This window comes from Centropristis striata, chromosome 1, assembly GCF_030273125.1.
Source record: "Centropristis striata isolate RG_2023a ecotype Rhode Island chromosome 1, C.striata_1.0, whole genome shotgun sequence".
Taxonomy (NCBI): Eukaryota; Metazoa; Chordata; class Actinopteri; order Perciformes; family Serranidae; genus Centropristis; species Centropristis striata.
This window is the reverse complement of record NC_081517.1, coordinates 18,891,562-18,907,246: the sequence shown is the minus strand read 5'-3', so window position 1 is coordinate 18,907,246 and position 15,685 is coordinate 18,891,562. Positions and strand designations below refer to the sequence as shown.

Sequence of the window (15,685 nt, the reverse complement as noted above, 5' to 3'; positions counted from 1 at the left end):
CATTAATCCATCTTGTACAAACAAAACCTGCATAAACTTTAATATGCACAACCACAATGACCTCTCACCTTTTCTCCTGGCTCTCCAGAAGTACCTACAGGGCCCGGCTTTCCCCTGTCCCCCTGAGAAAACACACATGAATGTTGATGATCAGGATTATAAAAGATCTGCTTAATCTAACCCAGCTATTCTCAACCTTGGGGTCGGGACCCCAATTGGGGTCGTGAGATGATTTCTGGGGGTCGCCAAATCATTTTGGAAGTCAGCTCTGTCTCCACTTTATTAAAGTGTTCATGTGTTATAGTCTTTTTGGTAATTTCATGTCTTTTTTTGGTCATTTCTGGGATTTTTTTGGTCATTTTGCGTCTCCTTTTTGGTAATTTTCTGTCTTTTTTGATCATTTTGTGGTCAATTTGTGTCTTTTTTGATCATTTTGTGGTCAATTTATGTCTTTTTTTGGTCATTTTGTGTCTTTTCTTAGTCATTTTGTGTCTTTTTTTAGTCATTTTGTCTTTTTTTGGTCATTTTGTTTCTTTTCTGTGTCATTTTGTATCGTTTTTGGTCATTTTGTGTATTTTTTTGGTCATTTTGTGTCTTTTTTGGTCATTTTGTTTCCTTTTTTTGGTCATTTTGTGTCTTTTTAGTCATTTTGTGGTCATTTTGTTTGTTTTTTGGGTGATCTGAACTGTGTGTGTGAGATTCTGTTCAGTGAGCGGGGGTCGCGGACAACATGCATGTTAAATTGGGGGTCGTGGCTCAAAAAGGTTGAGAACTACTGATCTAACCCCCCACAGCTCCCTGGGCACACAGAAATGTGCTGCCCACTTCTCCTTAGCATGGCGTGTTCAGCCTTGTGTAAAAAGGATGGGTTAAATGGAGAGTTGAATGTCCCCATTGTGGGACTAATAAGGGAATCTTAATCTTAATCTTAAAACCACTCATCCAAACAATAATAATATGAAGAACAAGACTAACAAGAAAAAGAAGAGGAAGAAGAGTAAACTCTATTTAATGGTGTCTTTCATGGCACTCAAGGTCACCCTGCATCAAAACATAACATAACATACAACAAAAATCTGTATAAAATAAGATGCTGTTGTTACAGCTAGTAAGGTAGTTTAAAAGGATGGATTTTAATAGCACCTTTAAATGCTGTAATGGAGTCCAGTACGTAAGAGGAAAGTTCTGTAGTTTGGGTGCAGCCGAGGGAAATGGCACCCAGCCAGATTACTTACTTTATGTCCTTTATTTCCAGGAAGACCTGGTAGGCCATCAAACCCTCTGTCCCCCTGAGAAAAAGAAACAGATTAGTTCATATTTCAAGAAGACAGAGCAGATAGTAAGCGAACAGACATCGGTTCTTCTTCACCTTTGCTCCAGTTTCTCCTATCGCACCACGGCCGCCATCTGAACCCCCACGACCCTAAAAAACACGTTACAGTCCTTACTGACATATCGTAAATACGATACTGAGACTATTAAATGGTCATTCTGTGGGAGAGAATAAGTCAACAGAAGATTGCAGTTATTGAGAAAAGACTGCAGGAAATAGTCTTACCCTTTTCCCAATTCGTCCGTTCTGGCCTGCAATGCCCGTCTGTCCTGGAGGACCCTAAGGTAAAAGGTGAAAGAGTGTTATACTAAAGGAGTGAGGTGCTAATTGTGTTCCTGTGACAACCAGCTAACTCACCATCGGCCCATTCTCTCCGCTGGACCCTTTCAGCCCAGAGGGACCTGGTGCACCCTGGTAAAAAAAAAAAGTTTTGAAAACATTTAGTTGTCCGAACAAGTCTGTTTTGCCATCCATCGTCTGCACAAGTGTGTTAGTCTGTGTGTGTGTATATATGTATTGTATTGTATGACTGTATGTATTGTATCTTGTTATATCTTGTAGTATATCTACATAGTATATTTTTCCAGCAAACAGGAGTCTAGAATGAACCAAAAGCTGTGTTGCTTTATTGTATTTAAAAGTGCAGTATGTGATTCTGGAGAAAGATATCTGATTGCTGACTCTCATTTCCCAGGTTGTCAAATACAGTTTGGGTCAGTGTTCTGCCCCTCTCTCTAGAATCACATACTACACTTTTAATAGTGAAGGAAAATAAATCCCGCAATCCATTCTTAAACAGATTATTCATCCTTTACCTGCACCTCCCCATCTTCTGATTCAGGAGAAAATCAAACAGTGGATATCTCTCACTCACCAGTGGTCCAGGTCTTCCCCTGAGGCCGAGCGGCCCTGGAGGTCCCTTCATAGCCAGCTAAAATAGCAAGAAGGAGAAAGAAGAAAGAGTCAGACAGTGGAACACACACTGCAGTAATTCTATATCAGCTCTGTGAGTGTTTGACATGCAACAGTATTATTTCATGAGTAATGTACCTTGGTCTGCTGCAGGATGGCCTGAGCCTGAGCCTCCTGTGCAGAAACCACAGTACCTGTCTTTGGATCACCACCTGACTGGAACTGCATTCACACACACATGCACACACACACATACACGTGTAAGCACACAAACTGCTTTTAAGTCATCTCAATACTCCACCCAGTGGCCAGTGGTGATATTGCTATCCAAATGTTGCATTAAAAAAGTGCAGGAAGGTGAGATTAAAGGAAAATCTGAATAACTTAATGGAGGAACATGACATGCAGCTGTTCCATACAGGGCAGAGGGGTTTCTAAATAGTTTGATAAGAATGAAAATGATCTGAATCACATGTTATGTCCCTCACAGATGTCAGCCATAAAAAAACACCCAACTGAGTTTATAAGATCAGTTAAGTGACCACATTTTGACCACACTAACATATCCAATCACACATTGAAAAGCCAAATTGTTTTTTTGGTTGAACACTGGGAAGTTACATGAGAGCCAGGTGATGTAACAATCCCGAGGCAGCCCATTTCTTAGTTACGACTTTCAAACATTCCCATTTGCCTCGAGGGCTCCGTTAAGGGTTAACAGGACCAAATAACTGCCTTAGCAACATCACTGCAGCTTGTAAGGCCTCGGGCAGCACAGAAGTATCGTCATGTTACCGGTATGAGCATGATGTTTCCTGGAGGGCCGGGTATCCCGTCAGCTCCATTAAGGCCTGGCCGCCCTGGAGGGCCCTGAGAGGAGGCAGAGGAGGACAGTTATGGAGAGACAGCAACATGTGGTGGACGCAGTCACACACATAACAAAGAGAGGACAGTCCTCACCAGCTCCCCGGGGTCTCCTCGAGGTCCTACTGGTCCTGTGACTCCAGAGGGCCCTGGCTCTCCCTGCAACGACAAAAACACTCAGCTGAAATCACATACATTATTGTACATTTAATTGCAAGCTTAAATTTCCATATTAAAGGCCACTGCAGATGCACTTGTGTCCGCCTATCAAACATGGAAAACAGTGTTTTAAGTTTAACTTCATGCAGCAAAATTCACTCACTGGAGGTCCTGGTGGCCCATGTGGTCCTGTAATCTGTGTTCCCTGCAGAAATTTCACAGAAATTAATTTTTTGGGCAATAAATTCCATCCTTAAGTTATCTAGAAAATCTCTTAATAAGTAATAAATCAGGAATGACAGCACTTGGTTAATTCAGCGAATTAAACCTGAAAAATCTGAGTACTTTCATTAAAAAATCCGCTAACTGAACAAATGTATTTCTCAAAATGTCAAATTATTCCTTTAAGGTTTCAACTAAGGGTAAGAGTAAAGGTACATTCATGCAACAATTCTAGAAAATTCCAATATTGCCGTAAAATAATCCTGATAATTTATTTACAGCAACGTTCTAATACAACCAGAGACATCAAATGGATAGTAACTACAGTATAAACAGGAACGGCAAAATAAATGACCTGATTGTATATCAGATTGTGTATTGTTTGATGGTTTATCGTCATATCAGCCATCCATCAGCTGTATCTAATACCTGAAGTTGAGAAGTGTAAACGTTGTACAAGTACACAACATCTCCTGATTCATCACTATTGTCCTTTGTCCTGACACAAGCAAGCATGCAAATAAGAAAATATCTGCTCAACCTTGCACAGGACAACAAACAGAGATGATGAGAATGAGGGAACATGTGATTAAAGAACAAATCACTAAAGGAGTGTTTAGTTAGTTTTCACACAAAGAACTCCAAGCAAACCAAAATCCATCACTCAAAATTACTTTCACTCTGCTTATTAGTCAGATGTGTCTGGAGTTGGAGCAAGAAAGTAAATACGGGACAATTATTATTATTACTCAAGCTGCTATCGTTTAAATGCTCTGCTGCATCCTAGAATGCAGAGCATGCCTGGCTACAGGAGTAGATTAGCTCAAACTTGTATTCTTCAGCTGGTAGTTGGCCAGAATCACTTTCCCACCACTAACTAACAGCTCCAGAGTTTGTTTGGGATCAGACTAAGACCACTTCCTCTTAAAGGTCTTGGTGTGGTTGTTTTGGTCTGCACACAAGCGTGATTACTCACACCTGCTCAAATGAATCGCACAAATGGGGAAAACAAACCAGAGTCCTGAAAAGCGCTGGTTATGATACATCCAAAGCCTTTCAATTCCTTTCTTTTTTCTTTTTGATACATTTTGAGGACAATATCAAGCTTCCTTGCAGTTATGTTTGTGTTTTCCTCACCTGACCCAAAAAGCTTGGCTCTCCTTTCTGTCCTTTCTCTGGTAAATCCTGACAAGAGGGAGATGGAAATAGACACAGGAACATCAATACAGCGGGGTAGTTTTGTACTCTCTACACAGGACTCCTTTGTGTATAAATGCACAAATGATTGGTGCATCATAGTTTGGATGGTACCTCTGCGTTAAGAGAGAACTCCCTTTCTCTCTCAGCAGGTCCGTAGCGGTCGTCGTATTCTTCCTCATATTCATACTCGTTCACCTGGTAGTAATCTGTTTGGTTGTCGTAGTCTTCGTACTCTACGATCTGTCCAACACAGAGACAAATAATGAGGGACTGAAAGGAAATAAAAGCACAAAGAAACAGAGAGACAAGCTCGTACTCAGAGTCTCACCTCATACTCAGTGACATTAGGACCTGCTGTCACCGTGGAGACGGAGATGTCTTCATACAAGTCACTATAGTCAAACTCCTCAAACTCCTCCACCACATGTTTCTTGGGTATTCTTTCCAACTGAAGGCCATAAAAAGATCAAAATAGAGATGATGAATGATGTAACATTTTATATTACACATAAACAGAGCACTGAAATGGATAACCATTCAACTTTAGGATGCCTATTGAAATATCAGATAGCTTTAGTAGTCCTGTCTGGCTGAATACTCAGCTATGTGACGGATATTATGAAACAGCCAAGATATTACATGGCACAGCCCCCTCATGGCACAGCTACAGTTTAGTCTTTTTATTTTAGCTCCTTCAGGATAGCCTGTTTAAAACATGAGAGATTTATCGGAGTGTCATCAGAATACACAAGAGTATCTAAATTCCACATTTTCCGTTGGCAGATTGCATTTCCGGTGGTGTTACAATAAAACAACTGAACACAATGAATCGGGAAAATCCTGGAGTGTTTTATGCTGTAAGCCAGATGATAAAACAGCAGCAGCGGAAGAGGATTTGAAACCTTTCCCAGGAGTGTGGAGCATTGGCACAAAGAACTTGGCAAAGTATTCTGGATCAGAAAACCATGAGCCGTGTTGGGTAATATGAAGAGTGAAGGATAAAGGGGAATATAGAAAGTAAGAGAGCTGAATGGATTCTAGGTTTTCTAAGATTTATTACTTTATCTAAAACTTTAAGTATTGTGCAGGAAAGAGGAGGCTGGGTGATGCTTCTCAAACTGGAACTAGTAGTGAGATATCTGTGTTTGATGCTGATACAAGCCACACAGGCTTATATTTACAGTATGATGGCAACCAAATAGTGTTGAGCTAAATAGTAGCAGGCTCACTCTCCATGCAGCAAATTTTTCTCCATAAGCCACAATGATGTTTTTACAATGCAGTTTGTGGAAAAGGCAAATGAAAAAAACACCAGAATTTTAACTCATTGTAATTATACAAAACGTGATTTTGATCCTGATGCTGTTATATAGCACCAATTTTATGAGAATTACTGTCCTGTTTCTTTGCAAACTTGTGGGCCTGTTCCAGGTGAAGTGTTTCAGAGATGGAGAGAAAATGTTTATTTACTGACACGTTTTATTACGTTAATTTGTAAAACTCTCTTTTAATCCATCTGAAAATCCTTCTTCCTTTTTGGGTTTCTTTGCAGTGTAAGCAGGTGTTGCCAATGCTTGAATAGCAACTTCTCCTGCTTGATTGCCTTCCATTTAATTAGGCTTTTACCTTCTGAAGGGACGTACGCTCAGATCTGCATTTGTAGAACAGCCTCATCTCTATGACATAACCTGAGACTGTCCAAAGTCTCCCGAGGAGTAGTAGAAGTCTATTTTTCTTTCAAATTACTTGAACTACAATATGTTGAAAGGTTAATGGGATTTTTTTACCTGATGATGCCCTACCTGAGCTTTAACTTGTGCTACCCAGGTGATTTTCTTGTGTGAAAATAATTAAAGCATTCATCTTCTTGTCATATCTGCCTTCAAACTGTCCATAAATACCTGTAATAGTTTCTCTTCTTGCAAATGAAACCTGGGGGGCTCTTTTGCTTTCAAACGACGGCCTGAATTTACAACATTCAACACCTGAGATGCCTCACAGCGTGTGTTATGTGTGGAATGGCCAAGGTAGACTCAAAGACTTATTGGAGTCTCGGTTTCTGTGTGTTCATGCTGACATGTGTTTCAACTCTTTCTACTCTCTCTCTGGCTTCTGTGATTGGCTGTGAGGAGAGGGCTTACCTCCTCGGCCTCTACCAATATGCTGTTGTAAGGCAATGCAGCGTCACAGTCTGGGATGTAGTCCTGACAGTAGGTCTCTGCTGCTCGGGGGTCATCGACGATCAGCAGCTGCTGGATGTCTCCCTGTGTCGAAATAACACACACTCTTCATTAACGAAATCACATTAACAATGCACTGTGATGTCATTTATCCTCACTGTACAATATGTCTTTAATTACTGACATGTCTTAATAACTGACATGTCTTAAGTCTCTGTTTCCAATGTATCTTTGACTGTATGTGTTCATTTAGTCTGATCAAAGTGACTTAACGGGCAGCTTTTATCATCGCTCCGCAGTTAATCGTCTCCAGAGCTTCAGTCTCAAATGGTGCCAGCACACACACACACACACATACACACACACACACACACACACACACACACACACACACACACACACACACACACACACACACACACACACACACACACACACACACACACACACACACACAAGCTCTTTCTCCCTCCTGCTCTGTTTCACACATCCACACACATGGAAGGGAGTCCAAGCCAAACATGGGCTGAGAATGGTTCAGTTAAACAGATGGACCACCTGACATTGCATTAAAAAAAAGGGTCAAAGTTCACGCTTGGGATCTGTCAAAATGACCTCACACTGCTGAGGACAACAGAAACAGAAGTCATAAAAGTCTACAAAGGTTTTACACAGCTACAGATTTGAATATTTTGTTTTTCCAGTGCTTATTGTGATCAATTAACCATGACTGTGTTAAATCCTGCATTAACTACTGATGAGCTGGGGGAATAGCTCAAAATATAGAGTATCTTTAAGCCCAATTATCTGCCATAACTTTGAGCTCTGCATACATCAACAGCTGCAGCTCTGTAAATTTGAAGCCCTCATGGTTTGGAGCAGATGTGCAGTGCACCCTCACAGCCACTGGAGGGCAGTAAGAGGAGACAGGCCTTTATGTTTATTATTCATTTGTCATCATTTGATGGATAAATTTAACAAGCAGGAACAAGCAGAGACACTTCCTCACCACACACAAGAAACTTATTGTGTGTTTCATTTCCTGTAAAACTGGCCACATATTTTTTTATTTTTTTAAATCAAAGCTAAATGAGTCTACACTTCAACAAGCATTTGACAGTGTCATCTTATTCTTTATGTCTTATTACATAACACGCAAATTAAAACATGGTAGATCTCACAGACCTCAAACACGTCTTCATCCAGCAGTCGTGTTCCAAACACAGTGACTCCCTCGGTGCTGACATGGGGGTCGTAACCTCTGGGCAGGTCCAGGGTGTCCAGTCTGACACAGTCCAGGTAGAGAGTCACTGACTGGCCCTCCACGCTGTAAGCTACTCTGTGCCACCTGGCAGAAAGGAGAGAAGAAGGAATCCACTTATTGTCCATCAGTTATTTTACAAGAAGGTTTTGTGTCTGAAGTTTGTGCCAGAATTTGGTGCTGTTGTGCGTGTGTGCGTTACCCACTTGCCATCAGCCAGGTTGATCTTTCTAAAGGTGGGGTAAAGTTCTGGAGGGGGTTGACCCTCATGGTTCTCATACAGGAAGACAGGAGAACGGCCGATCTCCAGACCCAGCTGCTGTGTGCCCTGAGAGACATTGGATAAAATGATAATGGGAAAATGGAAAAGTTTTCATGTCAGTTTAGTGGTATGGGACAGGAGGCAAGACATTTTGCAGACAAAAGACTGACAAAAGCTGTTGTCTCACACATCAGGATAAACTGTATACACGCCTTTTAACAACCAACAAAGAACTGCTCATCTAGACCACGGGAAACGCACTCGAAGGGTATTCAAATGATCATTTTAACCAACTTTTTTGCAAAATATTTAACCTAATTTAGCAAAACTTGCAAAGTATATTTGAATTTGGAGATCAATCTGTGATGTGGATCCCAGTAAAAGTTCTGCAGAGTGGAGTTGTTGGGAGAGATTAAGTGTTTTACTCAAGGTCGAGCATACATTTACTGAATTTTCTGATTAAAGAAAAGGTTCCCTTTTTTAGACAATGTTCCTCAAAACAGAGAACATGCCACGTGACAGAAAGAAGAAAAGTAAGTTCCCTCATCCTGATATAGCATATATTTGATACGTACCTGTGAGTCGTACAGGGAAAGGAGAAAGACCTGTGATCCTTTCACAGCTTTGACTGTTGTCATCACTGAGAAGTTCATAGGGAATATTGAATCTGGAAGGAAATGCACACAATAAAAACCACACAATAAATAAATGACAAATTAATTTATACACATTTTTACTCCATCAAAAGTTACATTACACAGTTATATAAAAATGTACCAGGGAAAAGTTGATTGGTGGGGGCGCTCAGTTGAATCTTTCTGTCGATTTTATAAGAGAGGTCCGTCTCCTCTCCGCCCTGCCTGCTGGTGCACAGTCCTGACTCCAACGACACTCCCTCCATGTCCTCTGAAAGCTCTAGGACCTTCAGGACATCAATAGGATTGGCTGCAAAGAGACAAGAAACAGTATGGCTCAGAGGATTGGTGGGTTCGATCTGCTGTTGCACAGAGCACTTCATTAAATGTTTAAGCTACTGAAAGAAAAAAGCTTTATTTAGTGCCCTTTTGGACTTGATATTGATCTGCAGAGGTCTATGCAGAATCATGCATTGGCAAGCAGTGATTTACTCTCAAGTGGCAGAAATTCAACACAAGTTCTCATGTGTGGTAACTTGAATTCTCATTATAATATGACACCTTTGTATTTGTTCTTGTTATACAGAAACATCCTTCAACTCAACACTTCTATGCCTCATTGGTAATACTGTGCTGCTGCGTTAATAAAAAATCAGAGAAGAGAAATTAATCATATCTGAGCGACTCACCAACACCTATAGATACAGTCCTAAGTGAGTACCAATTCATTGTCATTCATTGTGTGTGATAACAAAATCCTTCATTTTCTGCTGCTGCTACAGAGTTTCCTGCTTCTTATTCTGAAAGAGGCTTCAGTCAAGGTTGCCTTATCTGGCCTCCCCAAATCACCACACCAGGAGCAGAGAACCTTTGTCTTAATGCAGAAAACATTATACACAATAAGAGATAAAGCTAAGATGAATAAATGCTTTTGGTTGCTTCTTAAAAGTATTGCACAGTTGTGATGCTGTGATGTTTAGAAAAACATCCCAACAATGGAAGATGAGAGGGACAGAAATTAAACTATACTCACACACAAACTATAACTATAACTACACACACACACACACACACACACACACACAAGTCCAATATTTAATAACTGGTGTCAGGTATACAACAGTGTCCTGGTTTCTTCTGCAATTCTCCATATTCAGGTTTGTTAATGCATATCCTGGATTCTGAAACCAGGATATGATGTTTAGATGCTAGAACATATAGACAGGATTCTCCAAAAATTGGTTGTTCAGCTCCATGTTAACACAGTCTATGTTGTACTGCATTTTTAATAGTGACTGTTTATTACAGTTACCTTTAGTTTAACATGCTTGGCTAACTGATTTAAAACAGCAGTGATCAATATCAATGAAAGTGCACTAATCAATATCTATTAAATTAACAATGGATCTACAGAGTGTTTTAGCCCCTTAGGTCATATTTTCAGACTTAACCCGCCTCTTAGCAACTCGACTAGAAACCTCAGCTGAATAGACAAGCTCTGAATGAATTTCCTAACCAGCACAAAACAGCAGGCTGAATACTTTGGCAAACTGAGGAGAATCAAATGTAAAAGCCCAGAACTGTTTTTGTGTGATGTTACCTCTGAGACATGTGTGTGATGCTGGCCCTGTAATTAAGCTACCATGTAAACAAACTAATTAAATACTTTATCAGTCAAACCATGTGCTCTCTCTCTCTCTCTCTCTCTCTCTCTCTCTCTCTCTCTCTCTCTCTCTCTCTCTCTCTCTCTCTCTCTCTCTCTCTCTCTCTCTCTCTCTCTCTCTCTCTCTCTCTCTCTCTCTCTCTCTCTCTCTCTTTCTAGGACACATACTTGTTGCAGAAGCTTGGTGTAATTACATGATAATGCCCCTCTTGGCACTGACGCATAAAACAGTCATCACACAACAAAAAATAATAACGGAGAGCAATAAAAAATACATGTGTTTCAAGAGCACACACACGCAGAGAAAAAAGGAAAAAGAGACATTTGGAATTTCTAAAGGCATTTCTGAAGCTGTGGCCAGATTTTAAACAGAAATGCATATCATATGAACGCACACATTCTTTTGAACACAATGGTCACAGAGTTCTGTGAGCTGGACTAAGCAGAAAAAGATGGGATGGGAAAAGACGAGACTGGAGGGAGAGACGGCGGAGAAATGTGCAACATATTGAAAGTGGAAAGGGAGAGAAAGGGGTAAAGAGGGAAAATAGAAGAAATAATAGATGGTAGGGGAGAGGAGGGCATGCCTCTACTGGTGTGGCTCCTTTTCACACGTATTTCTGGGTCTTACGTAAACCCTCCATCTGCTTTGCACCTTTCAACACACACTCGTGCATGTGCATGCACACAAGGTTGGCATAATGTCTGTGTCTGAGCGCCAGATGTATTTATCGCCCATTTTTTTTGTTTGTCCGTCTGCTTGTCCATCTGTCTGTGTGCCAGCCAGCCTGCTGGCATCCAGTCCGCTTGTAATTCTGTCTGTTTGTGTGCAGGACATCAGATCATATTACTGATTCAGCAAACACTGCACTATTAAAACTCCCGATTATTTCTGTTGCTTTATGAGCAGAGAAATGTTTGTAAAAAAAAGTTGACATTTGGGAGATTTGTGCTCTGATTTGTAGCTTCAACGCAAAACATGAAGAGAAAAATAGAAACACCAGTACAATTTAATGTAATGCAATACAACAAAGGTCCTGCAGTGTGCTTACAGTAAAAGGTTTGTTTTTAGTTAAGATTACTACTTCAGTTGTTTGTGTGTACTGATTCAATTTTGAGTCTGAATCAGAGTCAGAGTCAAGTAGGTTTTCACATACAAGGAATTTGCTTGGTGTTTTGATCATAACGTAAACACATAAGAGACAAATATAGAAGAAAATCACAAAGTAAATATGAAAGAAGTACTATGAAGCATATATGTACGGTAATATATCTTATTGAAATGAAAGAGCTGTGCAGCTTTTAGAAGTGGTAGTTTTGTGCAGAAATGTGCAAAATTGTCCAAGAAATGTGCAAAGGTTCACCATGTAGAGAAAAATGCAATGCACAGAGATAAAGTAGATATAATTAGATCTGAGTTACAAACATTGAGGAGTAACGATACTACAAAACCTTAAATACAATTATATAATATAATTCCAACACAAAGCTACACACTATAGAAACAAAAATTACTAAAATAGACAGAAACAGCTCCCTGGCTGTGACCACAGCAACAAAATCAACAAACCAGCACCTCTAGAGTTCTTTAAGGCTCACTATCTTGTTTGGTATAAAAACCAAAGTGTGACAACAACAAGTTGTGGTTTTACAGGGGTTTATGTGGCGGACTATTTCTTGGCCAAGTGCAGTGACAGAAATAGACCAGCTGTTTCCATCTGCTTCAAATGTTCCAATAATGCAGTGATATTTACCATGTAGTAATCTATGAGGTTAATTTTGGTTGTCAATGAAAACATAAAGAAATGTGAGATTGCAAAGAAAAAAAGCAACAGAAGACTGCCATTATTCCAATTATTAGTTTGTGTTTCCTGTTTTGTGTTTGTTAGTCACAGTTTTTCTTTGCACTAATTAAATGAGAGGTGGTAAATGGGTTTATTTGGTTTGGTAAATGGACATGGATTGAAGCATTGATACTGTGTGTTTCTGCTGCTGTTCGATTGGCCTGATAAACTGTCAGTTACATCCTGACTAGAACTCATATCATTCATGATCTAACCCCTGACCCCTAAACATATAACTCTCTGCAAGACAATAAAAAAACTGTTGAACTATTTACCTTTAAAACCCTCAGAACCATTTTATTCTAAATGTCTTAATGTCTTTTCCCAGAAACACATTATAATTGAGAACTATTAAACCATCTGCATGTTGCTCAATGTGTACATGTTTTTTCTATCAGTACTATGTTGCTACAGTAAATATATCATACATAAACTAAAGGCATAAATAGGCTACAAGGCAGCTCCTGGTGTTCAGACATGTTCATGTCATGGTTGGATTTAAGGTGACACCACTCCTGACACTCATCAGCAGCATGTACAAGAAGAGGGGTTTCAGTTGAACATACCAAGAAATGATCTGACATCTGAATGCAGCAGAGGACAAGACGAGACATGGAAACTCTCTGCTCTTAGTCTATATGCACTTAAACACATCAGGTAATGTTTCCCTATGCTGTTGATTCCTAGTATCCACAAGCACAACACAACCGCAACATAAAGTGGTGCCCACACACACAAACACACACACACTTTACACATACTGGGCTCTACATACACAAGAGGTGTTCTGGTCTCCATCAGTAGCTGCTGCTGTCCTGAGGCTCTAAACTTTGGTGGTGTGAGGGGGACCGTGATCAACATGCACACACATGCAGAGCATGTGAAATGTAAGCCTCAACATAGAGCAGAGCAGCCACAGCTCTAACACAAAGATCAATAACAAGAATGAACTATTCTTTAGATAGATAGATAGATAGATAGATAGATAGATAGATAGATAGATAGATAGATAGATAGATAGATAGATAGATAGATAGATAGATAGATAGATAGATAGATAGATAGATAGATAGATAGATAGATAATTACTATTTATCTATTTCTATTTGTGTGAAATTCTGTCATAATTCATGGTAATCTCTTGGTGGATTGTTATGGCAAGTGGACACTTTCCCCTCTAGCTGTTTGGAGATATTGCTTTCAAAAGAATGGCATGGATGGATGGACAAACAGAAAACCTGAAAACATGATGCCTCTGGCCACGACTGTTGCTGGCACAGAGGCATAAATTAATGACTTCCTTAAGTTTATGTTATTTTATCCAGTTACTTTAACAATTTTCAATTGTTAATATATATTAAAGGGCTACAGTTCCAAAAACCTTTAATCTTGTTATGCTAAAAACTCCCCACTAGACGAACCATTTCATATGCAGTGTGCTGAGACAGAGGTAAAACAGAGACAGATGTGCTCCTTTGTAATACTTTTTGACTGTAATGTAGACAGGCGTACACAGATCAAACTTTTTCTCTACCAACAGTGGTTCAGTTACCACATCTTATGGCGTGTTCACACCAAATGCAACATCTATGCAAGTACATGCAAAATTCACACCATTCGTGGTCATTTTCATCTCAAATGAGAAATTCATGCAAAATTCATATGATGCTATGTGGTGAAAGCCCCCTGCATTGATAAGCATTTGAGAAGTTGTTTTGGATCATGATGCAGTTCTTTTTGGCCTACTTTTGATGCATTTATTGCAATTACATCACTGCAAAGTCTGTGTATTTTGGGTTCAGCCCACCCCAATATATTTTGCAGTCAGCCAGATGCTGTTCCTGGGGAAGGTGAAATTCACAGAGCTGTGTGCACCTGCAAGTCATGAATCAAGATATGATGCACTCTGGTTTTCCGACATATCTGGAACTTCAAAAAATAGGTATAAAGCAGCAATAGTGGTTATTTTGCCATGGTTTGTGATAGGGTGGTGAAAATACACTAAACCACTGTTAGATTTAAAATTTGAGAATAGATATTTCTCTCCCCAATCTAAAATCGGTACCCCACACTGCATGGAACTTATTGGAAACATTTTTAGGTGAATTTGGTAACTGATAGCAGAAAGCTAAAGCTAAATTCTATAATTACAATGACAAAAATGTATTCAATGGGTGAATGAATGGATGAATGATGCAAATGTTGAACTAAACATATTTATGACAAATGCTAGCTGACAAATAAATAAATCAGTGAAGTGCATATGGACACCACTTTCTTGGGTAAGGACAGGACAGACAAGAAAGTGGGCCAGACACAAACAACACACACAGACAACTTAACGGGCACCATATTGGAAAGACTATGGATTTTCTGGAAAACAGATGCGTGTCTGTGTTTGTGTGTGTTTATGTGTGTGTATGAATGAAGACTGGGTGAGTGTTTTTTTGTTGTACATGTGTGGTTGTGAGTGTGTTCGTGATTAGTCCGTCATTAAATCAGTAACGGCAAAGAATGCAATAACACGCCTTTTGCTCAAACAAGAACTAATGTTTTGCCGAGCCTCCTACACTGCACCAACACACAAGCACACAAAGACACACACACCAGCCTTCAGATCCCCAACAGAGGATTTGCCCCAGGAGCCTGTCATTACAGTCCTTCACCTCTTTTGCTCTCTCTAGTTAACTCTCTCTTTCTGCTGCTTTTGTCAAACGTCTCTCTCTCTCAAACATCTGACACGGCTCTCCTCAGAGACTAAACCAGGAGAATGATAAAAAGAGGGAGATGAAAACCAGAGAGAAGATGAGAAGGAGAAGGAGAAGGGGAAGGAGAAGGAGAAGGAGGGAAGAATAGGATAGAGGGACCATATGTTTTCTTTCCTCCCATTTCAGCTGGCTGTGATCAAAGAAACACACACACACACACACACACACACACACACACAAACACAACAGTCTGTGCATACAATACACAGATCTACTTAGATGACTCTACATTGTCAGTGACAGAGAGGGAATAAGAATCAAGCAGACACAGACACACAGACACAAACACACGCTCCTTATCTCCTTCTAGGAATCTGTGGCACTCGTGTTGAAATCACACATCATCTCACGTCCCAACATCTCGGTCGTAATCTTCTCTCCC

At 40.0% G+C, this 15,685-nt stretch overlaps 1 protein-coding gene across 1 annotated transcript in view; it reads right to left on the bottom strand.

Moving 5' to 3' along the window:
- LOC131972011 (collagen alpha-1(XI) chain-like) overlaps positions 1–15,685 on the bottom strand; it is a 41,875-nt gene that overhangs the window by 22,291 nt on the left and 3,899 nt on the right. The window contains exons 2-19 of the mRNA XM_059333727.1: positions 9,171–9,338; positions 8,969–9,060; positions 8,338–8,459; positions 8,056–8,218; positions 6,832–6,954; positions 5,019–5,138; positions 4,802–4,930; positions 4,628–4,675; positions 3,432–3,473; positions 3,206–3,268; positions 3,041–3,115; positions 2,384–2,467; positions 2,208–2,264; positions 1,691–1,744; positions 1,559–1,612; positions 1,370–1,423; positions 1,236–1,289; positions 69–122 (exon numbers count right to left, since the gene is read on the bottom strand). Of these exons, the coding sequence (XP_059189710.1) occupies positions 69–122; positions 1,236–1,289; positions 1,370–1,423; positions 1,559–1,612; positions 1,691–1,744; positions 2,208–2,264; positions 2,384–2,467; positions 3,041–3,115; positions 3,206–3,268; positions 3,432–3,473; positions 4,628–4,675; positions 4,802–4,930; positions 5,019–5,138; positions 6,832–6,954; positions 8,056–8,218; positions 8,338–8,459; positions 8,969–9,060; positions 9,171–9,338 (1,556 nt within the window). The remainder of the gene's footprint in view (positions 1–68; positions 123–1,235; positions 1,290–1,369; positions 1,424–1,558; positions 1,613–1,690; positions 1,745–2,207; positions 2,265–2,383; positions 2,468–3,040; positions 3,116–3,205; positions 3,269–3,431; positions 3,474–4,627; positions 4,676–4,801; positions 4,931–5,018; positions 5,139–6,831; positions 6,955–8,055; positions 8,219–8,337; positions 8,460–8,968; positions 9,061–9,170; positions 9,339–15,685) is intronic.